At 42.6% G+C, this 14,719-nt stretch overlaps 1 protein-coding gene across 1 annotated transcript in view; it reads right to left on the reverse strand.

Moving 5' to 3' along the window:
• Positions 1-2,343: 2,343 nt before the first annotated feature.
• The window catches only part of LOC141082434 (uncharacterized), a 30,004-nt gene continuing 17,628 nt past the window's right edge, over positions 2,344-14,719 (reverse strand). Inside the window, exons 5-7 of the mRNA XM_073566377.1 lie at positions 14,514-14,611; positions 14,225-14,315; positions 2,344-3,991 (exon numbers count right to left, since the gene is read on the reverse strand). Coding sequence (XP_073422478.1) covers positions 2,466-3,991; positions 14,225-14,315; positions 14,514-14,611 — 1,715 coding nt within the window. The 3' untranslated portion in view covers positions 2,344-2,465. The remainder of the gene's footprint in view (positions 3,992-14,224; positions 14,316-14,513; positions 14,612-14,719) is intronic.

Genomic DNA, 14,719 nt, shown 5'->3' on the forward strand with positions numbered 1-14,719 from the left:
CAGAAGTAAGTGCATAGAAGTCCTATTAGGACTAACTGATTATTGGAACGCTAGCATAATTAGGGTGTCTAGTGGATCCCTCCTTACACTGCATCGCTTATCACTCTATCAGCAGCCGCTGCCTCAGCCAGATTGCGCCAGAGCAATCACCAGAAGTAAGTGCATAGAAGTCCTATTAGGACTAACTGATTATTGGAACGCTAGCATAATTAGGGTGTCTAGTGGATCCCTCCTTACACTGCATCACTTATCACTCTATCAGCAGCCGCTGCCTCAGCCAGACTGTGACAGAGCAATCACCAGAAGTAAGTGCATAGAAGTCCTACCAGGACTAACTGGCTACTGGAACACTAGCACTATTTGTGGGTTTAGTGGATCCCTCCTTACCCAGCACTTTGTCATTTTTTAACAGTGGATATCGTCCCTGCACCGGCTGTAAATAAAGCCAACAAAGACCATTATAGAGAGTCTATCAGGATTTACACCTGGGTAGCATAACAAATCTAGCACAAGTAAGTGCATATGTAACCCAGGAACTGGGACTGAATATCAAGGTTGTGGTCACTGTTAGTAATTGAAATTCTCTTCATATTTAGTATTGTATCAATTGATCCACCATAAAGGGAACACCCCGAAGAGAATATAAACGTTAAGATACAACCAGTGAGTATGGTGGACATGCAGGGAGTGGTGTGACCTTTTGTATGTTTTATTGGTACCTTAATATATCATTGTTCCAATAGCATCAGCAGCTATAAAAACGAGATCTCTACCATCAGATAACCTGCAAACTACTTACCACGTAGACATCTCAACTTACACAGAATATTCTACATCAACCTCATTTTTAAGTAAGTATGTATAACTGCTGTTAAGTACTATTTCCCTTTTTTTTTTTTTAATACACATCTGCTCAGCATAGCGCGGTGAATCACACAAATATACGTTTCGCTCAGACTTTATAACAGGAGCCGACACAGTCCTGTCTCTTCACCAGCTGCATCTGACTTTTCTGGATAGGTAGCGTCCGTGTTACTTTACCGTAATTATTTTAGACTTAACAAGTGTCCCTCATTCAGTATTTACATAAAGGGTAAGAATGGAGATGAGATTATTATAGCATTACTTGATTATTTAAACTATTTGCATAGTTTTTCCCTCTCTGCTTTAGAAGTCAACAAACTGGCTCCATAACACAATGCATAATTAGCATATCAGCAATCATCACTAGTGATAAAGGATAAGCGCACAATAAAAGTCAATATTACCGGCTTACACAAACAAAAGTCTGTTTTCTTGACCAACCAGAAATCAACACTTACATTTAAAGCCAACATACAGATAACTTTCTATTATTCTTCGTTTGCTAAAAATAGTCATCTGGTTCATTAAGATACAATGCTGTATGTCTTCACAATGACAAAAGTAAAAACAAAAAGTTTTTAAAAATATAAAAAAATATAAAAGTTCAAATCACCCCCCTTTCGCCCCTTTCAAAATAAAACAATAAAAAATCAAACATACACATATTTGTTATAGCCGCGTTCAGAATCGCCCGATCTATCAATATAAAAAAGAATTAACCCGATCGCTAAATGGCGTAACGAGAAAAAAGGTCAAAACGCCAGAATTACTTTTTTTGGCCGCAACATTGCATTGAAATACAATAAAGGAAAGACCAAAAGATCGTATCTGCACCAAAATGGTCTCCATTAATAACGTCAGCTCGGCACACAAAAAATAAGCCTTCACCCAACCCGAGATCATGAAAAATGGAGACACAACGGGTATCGGAAAATGGCGCAATTCTTTTATACTTTACCTAATAAAGAGGAGTTATTTTTACTGATACAGTGAGTATGGAAAGTATTCAGACCCCTTTAAATTTTTCACTCTTTGTTTCATTGCAGCCATTTGGTAAATTCAAATTCATACTATCTATTCCTGACACTGGAGGGGCTTATAAACTTCCGAAGTATATAGATTGAGGTCTGGGATCTGACAATATGGGGCTAGTTTTCTGACTGTTCTGAATAACATGATACATGATTTTAGTTTTTTTTTTTTTGTTTAGTCTCGCTTGAATAAAGGTCAATATTAAATAGTCTCCTGATGAGTCGCCTTTGGTGAGGACGATGAAACCCGTAGAAATGAAAGGCTTGGAGAGTGTGTAAATGTCACCTCACCCTATATACTGAGATGTGGGGTACATGTTTTTTCTATTAGTCACCTACTGACTAACCTTCAGGGGGTGAATTATGGGTATAGTTTTATATTTGCAATTAATAAGGTTTAGTTTTTTCCTTTCGTCAGCAAACATGAGGAATGACAAGAGACAACCAATTTAAGAAAATTCCATTTTGGTTAAAACTATTCCAACATTATGAACATATAAAAGTCTTCTCCCCTATGTGACATCTCTGATGTTTATTAACAGTTGATTTCCAAGTAAAATATTTCCCACATTAAGAAAATGAAAAAGGCTTCTCCTCTATGTGACTGCTCTGATGTCTAACAAGAAGTGCTTTCTGGTTAAAATATTTCCCACATTCTGAACTGGAAGAAGACTTCTCCCCTGTGTGAGTTCTCTGGTGGGTAAGAAAACGTGATTTCTGTGCAAAATATTTCCCACATTTTAAACATGAAAAAGGCTTCTCTCCTGTGTGGATTCTGTGGTGCTTAACACAATCTGATTTCTGTATAAAACATTTCCCACATTCTGAACAGGGAAAAGGCTTCTCCCCTGTGTGAATTCTCTGGTGATTAACACAAGCTGATTTATTGTTAAAACATTTCCCACATTCTGAACAGGAAAAAGGCTTCTCCCCTGTGTGAATTCTCTGGTGGGCAACAAAATGTGCTTTCTGTGCAAAATATTTCCCACATTCTGTACAAGAAAAGGGTTTCTCCCCTGTGTGAGTTCTCTGGTGCTTAACACAATTTGATTTCATGTTAAAACATTTCCCACATTCTGAACATGAAAAAAGTTTCTCCCCTGTGTGAGTTCTCTGGTGCTTAACACAATTTGATTTATTGTTAAAACATTTTCCACATTCTGAACAGGAAAAAGGCTTCTCCCCTGTGTGAGTTCTATGGTGATTAACCAAATCTGATTTCTTGTTAAAACATTTCCCACATTCTGAACATGAAAAAGGCTTCTCCCCTTTGTGAGTTCTCTGGTGCTTAACACAATTTGATTTCTTGTTAAAACATTTCCCACATTCGGAACATGAAAAAGGCTTCTCCCCTGTGTGATCTCTCTGGTGCGTAACACAATCTGATTTTTTGTTAAAACATTTCCCACATTCTGAACAGGGAAAAGGCTTCTCCCCTGTGTGAGTTCTCTTGTGGGTAAGAAAATGTGATTTCTGTCCAAAACATTTCCCACATTCTGAACATGAAAAAGGTTTCTCCCCTGTGTGAGTTCTCTGGTGAATAACACATTGTGATTTCTGGTTAAAACATTTCCCACATTCTGAACATGAAAAAGGCTTCTCCCCTGTGTGAGTTCTCTGGTGGTTAACAAAATGTGATTTCCGTGCAAAATATTTCCCACATTCTGAACAGGAAAAAGGCTTCTCTCCTGTGTGAATTCTCTGATGTGTAACAAAATGTGATTTATGTGCAAAACATTTCCCACATTCTGAACAGGAAAAAGGCTTCTCTCCTGTGTGGATTCTCTGGTGGGCAACAAAATGAGATTTCTTGTTAAAACATTTCCCACATTCTGAACATGAAAATGACTTCTTTGCTTTAGGAGCAGTTTGTTTTTTATTGCCTCTTTTGTGACTTTGATTTTCCTTAGTAGTCAGTAATGAATCAGAAGATGGGACCTGTTTCATAGGATCAGATGGCAGATCTTTGCTGTGAATGGATGATGATATATCTGGAGTAATAGCAATCACTTCAGTTGTATCTTGTAGGATCTCAAGATCATCAGATTTCAAAATTAAAGATGTCAGCTGTCCCTCTGATCTCCTGGTATAGTCATCTGCTAAGATAAAAACAATTATTTTTTAATAAAATATCCTTGAGTTTTATATTTTTGAACATTTCTACTTAAACTGTCCATAAAAATGGCAAGCTATGTATAAAACTTTAATTATTTACCAAGACAATGACAGTTCACAGTCTAATAGAAAACCTTGTTGGATGAACCAGTAGTGTGCGGTGTTCAACTGTTTGTTCATTCTGCCTCCCAAATATCGAATAGAAAGAAACCAATCAATGTTATGTAGGCGAAAATAATACCAATTCTCATCTCACAAAAAACAAGTCCCCACTCAGGTCCATCATCTGTCAATGGAAAAACAGAGGTTCCCGCACTATTAGTGGCTCAAAGGCTGCTGAAAAGCAACAAGGTTTCTATAAACCAATCCAGCAAAATCCGCTCTCACTTCGGTGTCTTGCAGTGTGCGCAAACAACATTTAGGATCCCTGTATTGAGCAATATTATAGTGAGAAGAATCCACTTAATTTTTGGTGTGTGTCTCCTGGAGCACAATCTGGGCACTATGTGCTGGGTAATAAAATGGCAGATGTGTAATTTTCACTCTCCAACATCCACTGCGTGTTAATTTCTGGAACGTGACTGTGGAGTCAAAATATTCACTCCTCCTAAGGATTATAACCCTCAGTGAATTAATTTATAAAATGGAATCACTTTATGGGGATTTCGACTATTCTGGATTTCTGTCATTTAGTTATATTAGGGCTTCTGCATATGGTGTGTCCAATCTCATCTGGGATCTGTTCCTGCTGTCCAGCTGGAGTAATCTGCTCCCTACTTCAGCCAATTGGAAAGTACCACACCCTACTAAAGCGCAAAGCACATGGCCGGAATCTGCCAGATACAGCGCTGTTCTCCTCTGGTTCAGTCCTCTGTGCTCAGCTTGTGACTTGTGTATTTGTTTCCTGTTGTGACCGTGGCCCGTTTACTGACTACTCTTGTGTCTTCTGATTCTGTCCTTCTGGTTCTGACCCAGCTACCTGACTATTCTTCTTGCCATCTAACACCACAGAATAGCAGGTAACACCATGGTCCAAGCCTAGAGGTCCCAGTGTAAGTCCAGATCCATGTAAAGGTGTAAAAGGGCAATGAGCAAGGCAATCCTTGGGATATAGAAAGCAGAGAAGATAGAGCCAAGCATGTTCATGGAGGACATCTTTTGAGCTGCCAGGTGACCATGAACAGTGCTCCCAATACATTATGTCTGCAAACTATTCCAGCTAGATCTGCATTCAAATAGCTAAATGGCGCTCCTTCCCTTCTGAACACTGCCATGTGACCAGACAGTAGTGTACAACCGTATATAGGGTATAGTGCGAAGCTGGAAAATAATTTGTAAGATCCATTTGTTTTCTATTATCCTTTGTGAAGAATTCCAAACTTACCACCACATAAAGTGACACACGTCAGATATTAATAATGGAGCCTGATTAGGAACTACTGAAATGATCAAACTCCACAGTCTCCATCAGTAATAAATGAGTAACTAGTGGTGAAACCTTTCTGGGGTAATTAGAGTATGGGTCTCAGAGACTTCACAATCTATACTATCCTAAGCTCCAATATTTTCTGTCAGATGAGTTTCAAGAAGAAATATTAGGCATTTAAAGAGAACTGTGTATAAGGCCGGTTTCACACGTCCTGATATTTCCGGTACCGGAGACGTCCATGTGTGCAATACTTGTGGTACCCGTGTGACAACCATGTGCAGCATCAGTACCACATGGACGGCCGGCAGGGAAGAAGCGCTATAGTAAGCCCTGTTCCCCGGTGGCCGGTGCTGAAGACGCTCTCATCATTCCCCCCTGCTCTGCCGGCAGGGAGAATGATGAGAGTTATATTAAAGTGAGAATGATGATAGCAGGTGGGGGCTTTTGGGTCTATTACCCCCTTCAACCTACACCTGCTGCTACTAAGAACAGTGGCAGCAGGAGCGGATGATGGGAGTATTCCTCACCCGCCGCCTGCACTATAAGTAAATGAATGAAAAAAACGGCATGGGTTCCCCTGTATTTTCTATAACTAGTCTGGCAAAACTCACAACTGGGGGCTGCAACCCTCATCTGTCAGCTTCAGCAAGGCTGGTTATCAAGAAAAGAGGGGTCCCCACAGTTTTTTTTATTTAATAATTTAAGAAAACGGCCTGGGGTCCCCTCCATTTTTGACAACCAGCCTTGCTAAAGCTGACATCTGGGGGCTGGTATTCTCAAGCTTGTAAGGGGCCATGGATATTAACCCCCCCAGCCTAAAAATAGCAGCACGCAGCTGCCCAGAATAGCCACATCTATTAGATGCTCCAATTCTGGTGCTTTGCCCGGCTCTTCCCACTTGCCCTATAGTGGTGGCAAGTGGGGTTCATATTTGTGGGGTTGATGTCACCCTTGTATTGTCATGTGACATCAAGCCCACGGCTTAGTAATGGAGAGATGTCTATAAGACACCTATCCATTTCTAATACTATAGTTATATGGTAAATACACAGCCATAATAAACTCTTTTATTAGAAATAAAGCAAAACGCAGTTTTCGTTTTTTTATTTAAAAATAACCCACAGAATTCTCACGGTGATCTGCTGTGAAGTCACTAAGCTTAAACTGTGGTGACCTCATCACTGACTTTTTCCCACGGTCCTGAGGTCACTGCAGTTCAGCCTGGTTGGAAACCTCGATGATGTCACTGCTGGTCAATGATACTGCGCTTACAGCAGCTCATTCACCAGTGGTTCTCAACCTGGACGGTCGCATCTTGGCACCAAAAGGTTGAAAACTAATTATCCCCCAGATAAAGATTACGGCGTGGGACAGAGCGACAGACAGGTATGGTATATTGTTGTTTTTTATTTTTATTACAGGAGAACGAGCTCTTTGGTGGAAATAGGCGTTAGGTGAGTATAACTGTGTTTGTTATTTTTAAATAAAAAAGGAAAACTGTTTTGTTTTATTTCTAATAAAAGGCTTTATTCTGGCTGTGTCTTTATTTACCATGTAACTATGGGGTTAGTAATGGATAGACACCTTTCCATTACTAAGCCGTGGGCTTGATGTCACCTGACAATACAAAGGTGACATCAACCACACAAATATGAACCCCACTTGCCACCACTACAGGGCAAGTGGGAAGAGCCGGGCAAAGTGTCGGAATTGGCGCATCTAATAGATTTGTCTTTTTCGGGCAGCTGCGGGCTGGTTATTGTTTGATCTGTATTTGTAGTTTTCAGTTAATGAGATTCTCGTGCTTTGGGGTGGGTTTGTGGGAGTGGCTGTGGGCGGGTCTTATGTGGTGCTCTACGTACATATTCATCTATATTGGCTTATGACCCTGATCCTTCAGTGACCTGCCCCCTATTTTACATAAAAAACTACATCCAGAAAAATGTCACCGGCAATGGCATCTATAAGTAAGAGATATTACTGAACAGGCGCTGCAAGTGTCATTTGCACATTTTTTGTCTAAGCCTCACAATAGCCACAATATTATAGGCATTATCACCAATAATATCAATGCTATTATATGTATTATGTAATAATGGGGGGCAGGTCAGTGAGGGATCAGTGATCTGTCATAAGCCAATACAGATGAATATGTAATCAGCGCACCACATAAAGCCCCGCCCACAGCCCCACCCCAGTGCCCCACCCACAGCCCCGCCCCAGAGCACGAGAATTTCATGAACTGAAAACTACAAATACAGATTAAACAACAACCACAAGACGGATTTCATCACCAGGTATCATTGTAATCAGTATAACGGCGCTGACCTGACAGTGTCTGTAGGTTACTGAGCACAATCCTGCTGACAGGTTCCCTTTAAATTTAGATCTTAGACATTTGGAAGAGGCGATGGAGAGATTTTTTTCAAGACTATCACGGAGTTACAGACTCACATTAGGCAGGAAGGCCGATCCCACCACAATCAAACTATCATACAGAAGGAACAGGTTAAAAAAAAAAGACATAGAATAAAAAATGTTACATCCCCAACATCAACGTATGTACAAGGGGAGAACACTAAACTGGAGCTGCACTCATTTATGGTGGACCATTGGAGCCACTATGAGTCCTGACCAGAAGAGTAGAGAAAGACACTATTATTAACCCCTTCATGACCAAGCCTATTTTGACCTTAATGACCAGGACATTTTTTGCAATTCTGACCAATGTCCCTTTATGAGGTAATAACTCTGGAACGCTTCAATGGATCCTAGCGATTCTGAGAATATTTTTTCATGACATATTGGGCTTCATGTTAGTGGTAAATTTAGGTTGATAATTTTTGCGTTTATTTGTGAAAAAATCAGAAATTTGGGGGAAATTTTAAAAATTTCACAATTTTCAAAATTTGAATTTTTATTCTGTAAAACCAGAAAGTTATGTGACACAAAATAGTTACTAAATAACATTTACCACATGTCTGCTTTACATCAGCACTATTTTGGAAACAAAATTTTTTTTTGTTAGGAAGTTATAAGGGTTAAAAGTTGAGCAGTGATTTCTTATTTTTACAACAAAATTTACAAAACCATTTTTTTAGGGACCACCTCACATTTGAAGTCACTTTGAGGGGTCTATATGGCAGAAAATACCCAAAAGTGACACCATTCTAAAAACTGCACCCCTCAAGCTACTCAATACTACATTCAAGAAGATTATTAACCCTTCAGGTGTGTCACAGTGACTGAAGCAACATGGAAGGAAAAAATGGACATTTTAATTTTCCAACAAAAATTTTCTTTTAGCATCAATTTTTTCATTTTCACATGGGCAAAAGGATAAAATGGATCTTAAATTTTGTTGGGAAATTTCTCCTGAGTACACCGATACCTCATATGTGGTCATAAACCACAGTTTGGGTGCACAACAGGGCTCAGAAGGGAAGGAGCGCCATTTGACTTTTTGAATGGAAAATATGCTGGAATATTTAGCGGTTGCCATGTCGCGTTTGGAGAGCCCCTGTGTGCCTAAGCATTGGAGCTCCCCCACAAGTGACCCCATTTTGGAAACTAGACCCCCGAAGGAACTTATCTAGATGTGTGGTGAGCACCTTGAACCCCCAAGTGCTTCACAGAAGTTTATAATGCAGAGCCGTGAAAATAAAAAATATTTTTTTTTCCTCCAAAAATTATTTTTTAGTCAGCAATTTTTTATTTTCACAAGGGTAATAGGATAAATTGGACCCCAAAAGTTTTCCAGTTTGTCCTGAGTACGCTGGTACCCCTTATGTGGGGGGACCACTGTTTGGGTAAACGTCAAGGCTTGGAAGGGAAGTAGTGACGTTTTGAAATGCAGACTTGATGGAATGGTCTGTGGGCATCATGTTACATTTGCAGAGCCCCTGATGTACCTAAACTGTGGAAACCCCCCACAAGTGACACCATTTTGGAAACTAGACCCCCAAGGAACTTATCTAGTTGTGTGGTGAGCACCTTGATCCCCCAAGTGCTTCACAGAAGTTTATAACGCAGAGCCGTGAAAATAAAAAATAATTTTTTTCCTAAAACAAATGATTATTAGCCCGCAATTTTTTTTTCACAAGGGTAACAAGAGAAATTGGACCCCAAGAGTTGTTGTCCAGTTTGTCCTGAGTATGCTGGTATCCCATATGTGGGGGGGACCACTGTTTGGGCACACGTTGGGGCTTGGAAGGGAAGTAGTGACATTTTGAAATGCCGACTTGATGGATTGGTCTGCGGGCGTCATGTTACGTTTTCAGAACCCCTGATGTGAAGAAACTGTGGAAACCCCCCACATGTGACCGCATTTTGGAAACTAGACCCCCCAAGGAACTTATCTAGATGTGTGGTGAGTACCTTGAACCCCCAAGTGCTTCACAGAAGTTTATAACGCAAAGCTGTGAAAATAAAAAATCATTTTTTTCCCTCAAAAAATGATTTTTTAGCTTGCAATTTTTTATTTTCACAAGGGTAACAGGAGAAATTGGACCCCAAAATTTGTTGTCCAGTTTGTCCTGAGTACGCTGGTACCCCATATGTGGGGGGAACCATTGTTTGGGCACACATCAGGGCTCGGAATGGAAGTAGTGATGTTTTGAAATGCAGACTTTCAAGGAATGGTCTGCAGTCGTCGTTACATATGCCCCTGATGTGCTTAAACAGTAGAAACCCCCCACAAGTAACCCCATTTTGGAAACTAGACCTTCCAAGGAACTTATCTAGATGTCTGGTGAGCACTTTGAACCCCCAAGTGCTTCACAAAAGTTTATAACGCAGAGACGTGAAAATAAAAAAAACAATTTTTTCCACAAAAATAATTTTTTAGCCCCCAATTTTTTATTTTCCCAAGGGTAACAGGAGAAATTAGACCCCCAAAGTTGTTCTGCAATTTTTCCGGAGTACGCTGTTACCTCATATGTTGGGGTAAACCACTGTTTGGGCACACGTCAGGGCTTGGAAGGGAGGGAGCACCGTTTGACTTTTTGAACGCAAAATTGGCTGGAATCAATGTTAGCACCATGTCGCGTTTGGAGACCCCCTGATGTGCCAAAACAGTGGAAACCCCTCAATTCTAACTCCAACCCTAACCCCAACACACCCCTAACCCCAACACATCCCTAACCCTAATCCCAACCCTAACCATAACCCTAACCTCAACACACCCCTAACCCTAATCCCAAAACTGACGATAACCCTAACCACAAGTCTAACCCTAATCCCATCCCTAGCCCCAACAAACCCCTAACTCTAATCTTAACCCTAATTCCAACCCTAACCCTAATTCCAACCCAAACCTTAACCCTAATTCCACCCTAACCCTAATTCCATCCTAACCCTAACCCTAATTCCAACCCTAACCCTAACCCTAATTCCACAATAATCTTAATTCCATCCCTAACCAGAATTCTAACCCTAATTCCAACCTTAACTGTTGTGAGCTCATCTGTTCATTCACCTTTTGTGTCCGAGGATCTCCCTCTTCTGGTGAAGGAAGGTAGTGAGGCTGATTTGGATGAAAGAAACCAAACACCTGATCAGGTGGATTGTGACTGGGTAACAGGAACTTCAGACTGGATATAAGGCAGCCGACGCCCTTCTGAGTGGCTGGTGATTTTCTCTGCTGGATTCTTGGAGACCAGTCTGATTCCTGCTTCCCAAAGATAAGTTTTTGCTCTGCTATTGAACTTATTAGTTTTGGTTCTGTTTACCTTGTTTTTTGAGTTCAGCCATCCCTGGCCGGGGGTGTGCTGGATTCTTAATCCTTGATCAGTGTTCTCTTTTGCTCTGCTTTCAGAATATTCTGAGTGCTGATATAGGGTTTGAAGTCTAGTGACTTCAGGGTCCTTTTTGCTTATCAGTTGTGTTGGTAATATTTTTAGCAGGGTTTTGTCGGATTGCAGACAGCAGCTTTTCTGTCCTGTCCTTTTTAGTTAGCTTGGGCCCAATCGTTTGCTCAACCTATCTTTCTATCTGTGTTAGTGTTTTCATCTTGTTTCACCGTCATTATATGTTGGGGGCTGCCTATTGCTTTGGGGTCTGCTCTGGGGCAGTCAGTTTTTCCCTTTTCTCTCTTTAGGCTTATTTAGATCTCCGGCTGTGACGAGGTGTCTAGGATCACCGTAGGAACACTCCACGGCTACTGCTAGTTGTGTGATAGGATTAGGGGTCTGCAATCCGCTAGTTTCCAACCTCTCTGATTTTCTGGGCTGAGCTTGTGTTTTGTTTTTTCCTCCTCGGCGACTCAATCATAACACCTAACCCTAATTCCAACCCTAACCCTAATTCCACTCTAACCCTAACAATAATTCCAACCCTAGCCCTAACTCCACCCTAACCCTAATTCCACCCAAACCCTAATGGAAAAATGAAAATAAAAATGTTTTCTTTATTTTATTATTTGTTTCTACCTATGGGCGTATAGAGGGGGGGGTTTATTTACGTTTTATTTTATTTTGATCACTGTGAGAGTTTATCACAGTGATCAAAATGAATGAATCGAATCTGCAGCCGGCAGATTTGAGCGGGTGCACTGCGCATGCGCCCACCATTTTCCAAGATGGCGGCACCCATGATCCGGGACCGCGGGACATTGGGAGCAACAGCGGCACTCGGAAGGTACCGGGGGTTGGGAGGGGATGTGATCGGACTGCGGGGGGAACGGAGGGAAGGCGGGGGGAGCAGATGATGACAGCGGAGGCAGATCTGTCATTCAGTGGCGTGGGGGCAGATCGCCGGTGTGGGGGGGTCGGATCGGTGTCTCCAAGCATGCCCGATGCTACTGCAGCATCAGCCATGGCTGGATTTGTAATATTTCATCAAATTTCATTGATGAAATATTATTATCGCTCTGATTGGCTGTTTCACTTTTAACATCCAATCAGAGCGATCATAGCCACATGGGGGCGAAGCCACCCCCCCTGTGGTGAAGTACAAAGCTCCCTGTGTGTGCGGGTGTGACGACTCCTGGAGTGGACCCTCTGGGTCATGGCACCAACCCTCCCAGGGCGAGCTGGCCTAGTGAGAACCACCCCCTATACAGGGAGTGTCAGGAGCAAGCCCCAGGGGATAAGATACCACGACTGCTGGCACCAGGCGGCCGGTTCACAGGAGACACGAGTGAGTGTGTCTGAAGGAAGGTGCAGGATACTAGGGAATACCAGCTGGATACATGGGTGTGCGCTAAATACAGGATAGTGCAAGACGGGTACAAGTGGGCACAAATGACGTGCAGCGACCAGTACGTCCGGATGTGAGCAAAACAGGACGCGTGCCAGAAACACGACAGAGTACTGAATTGAGCAACAGACGTGCCAGGAGGCGTAACAGAGCACAGGGACAGAGTGAGTGCCCAGAGGCACGGCTGAGCATGAAACAGAGCACAGGATCAGAGTGTGTGCCAAGAGGCACGACTGAGCATGAGACAAAGCAAAGTGAAAGTTCAGAACGTGTGCCAGGAGGCACAATAGAGTACAAAGCAGAGCAGAGGACCTGAATACAGCGCACAGCCAGGCAGGGACACAACCGACTAGGCCAGGAAGCACAACAATAATCAGGGACCTCCCATAGGGAGAGGTAGCCTGATATAGCACATGACCAGTACAGCTTCCGGGTCAGGTCCTAATGCCTGATAGCACATGACCACTACAGCTTCAGGGTCAGATCCTCCTTTACCATAGAGAGGACCGACCTGGAGACAGACCTGACAGGAGCGCGCACGCACAAGCGCGACATGGAGGGAGTGGAAACCTGGGTATGAGAAGTGCGCGTGCTCAGCCGACGGGGCCCCCTGAGCGGCCGCAGTGAGCGCGGCATGACAGCGGATTGGGTGACCTTTAAGTGACCCCGGTCACTCGACCCGCAGGAGGGCAATTATTTCATGACGCCACATAGGCGTCACTGGTCATATTGGCACGGCTTTTCATGATGCCTATGTGGCATCATTGGTCGGGAAGGGATTAAAGAGAAATGAATATTCAAGGCCCTCCAAGCCCATGGGCGTGGAATGCAGTGAATATTCATTTCTCTTTAGCAGTGGGAACAGGAGTTAGCCGCAGCCACCGGCTCCAGCCTCCTGTGACCCGCTGCTCCGCCAGAGCCGGTACATCCGAACTATAAGATGCACCCCCCATTTCCCTCCAGATTTTTGAAGGAAAAAAGTGTGTCTTTAGTCCAAAAAATATGGTAGTTTTAATACAAATTGAAAAGTCAGGATAAAGGGAAACTCTGCTGTTATTGTACAGAAATTCACACTTGGCCTCACTGCACATTTACTATTGTCGATTTTAAAAGGGAAGTTTGGCCAGAAAGACTGGACCTGGTCTTGTAGGGACCATGAGACATTCAGCAGCACAGAAGGGAGAGAAGAGTCATCCGATAAGATCTCAGGGACCTAGGAAGCCAACAGCATCACTACCCTCCGCTTTCTCTTACAGGCCCAGCATAATATTTTTCTTCAAGTGATTTTCTAACCTGTCAGCACATTCTACGTACGCTGTCATTTGGCTTTATAGTTTACAGATCTGGGCAGGTAACGGTCAGCGTCTCCTCAACCCAGGGAGTAGGTGGCTCCTCCAGGTTGTAAGGTCTATAGAAAAGGACTTTCAATGCCCAAAGTCATTTGCAGTTTTGGTGGAGGAGAATGTTGTGGTCTAGAGGCAAAATGGTGATCATGGTAATACGGCCGGACTACACCACCGATAAAGCAGCCACAGCCGGTGACTGAGAGGAATCTGTGACGTCTCTGCATTCAGTGGTTACTACTCACCTGGGTAGTCATATGTGGCACTCTCCTCTTTACACCACTCATCATCTCTCACATATGTCTCTGTAGTATTAATATGGGTCAGATCTTCACCCTGAAACAAATATTGTAAAAGTCACCGACAGATGGAGAAGTCCCATCTATGATCAGCTCTAATCCTGCCATCTCCACTGTTCTCATCACACAAGTATAAAACATATAATACTGGTGGTTAAAACAAGACTGAGCACAAGACCTTCACAGCCGTCTACACATCAAAGGGGAGATCTCCTGACACCTTCTCTCCATCTACCTGATGATCCTGAGGAGCACTGGGATCTTCTTGTTTACAGTCCTGTGGAAGAAGAGGATGGGGACATCTCTCTGGTGTTGAACATAAGGATGAGTGACCTCATGGAGATCAACATCCAACACTGCGGAGACACCATCACATGTTTCTCAACGCAGTGATCTAGAGCAATGCCCCCATCCCTTATGGGAAATATGCAAAAGCATGTA

This window comes from Dendrobates tinctorius, unplaced genomic scaffold (genome assembly GCF_039654945.1).
Source record: "Dendrobates tinctorius isolate UK_male_01 unplaced genomic scaffold, ASM3965494v1 ptg000017l, whole genome shotgun sequence".
Taxonomy (NCBI): domain Eukaryota; kingdom Metazoa; phylum Chordata; class Amphibia; order Anura; family Dendrobatidae; genus Dendrobates; species Dendrobates tinctorius.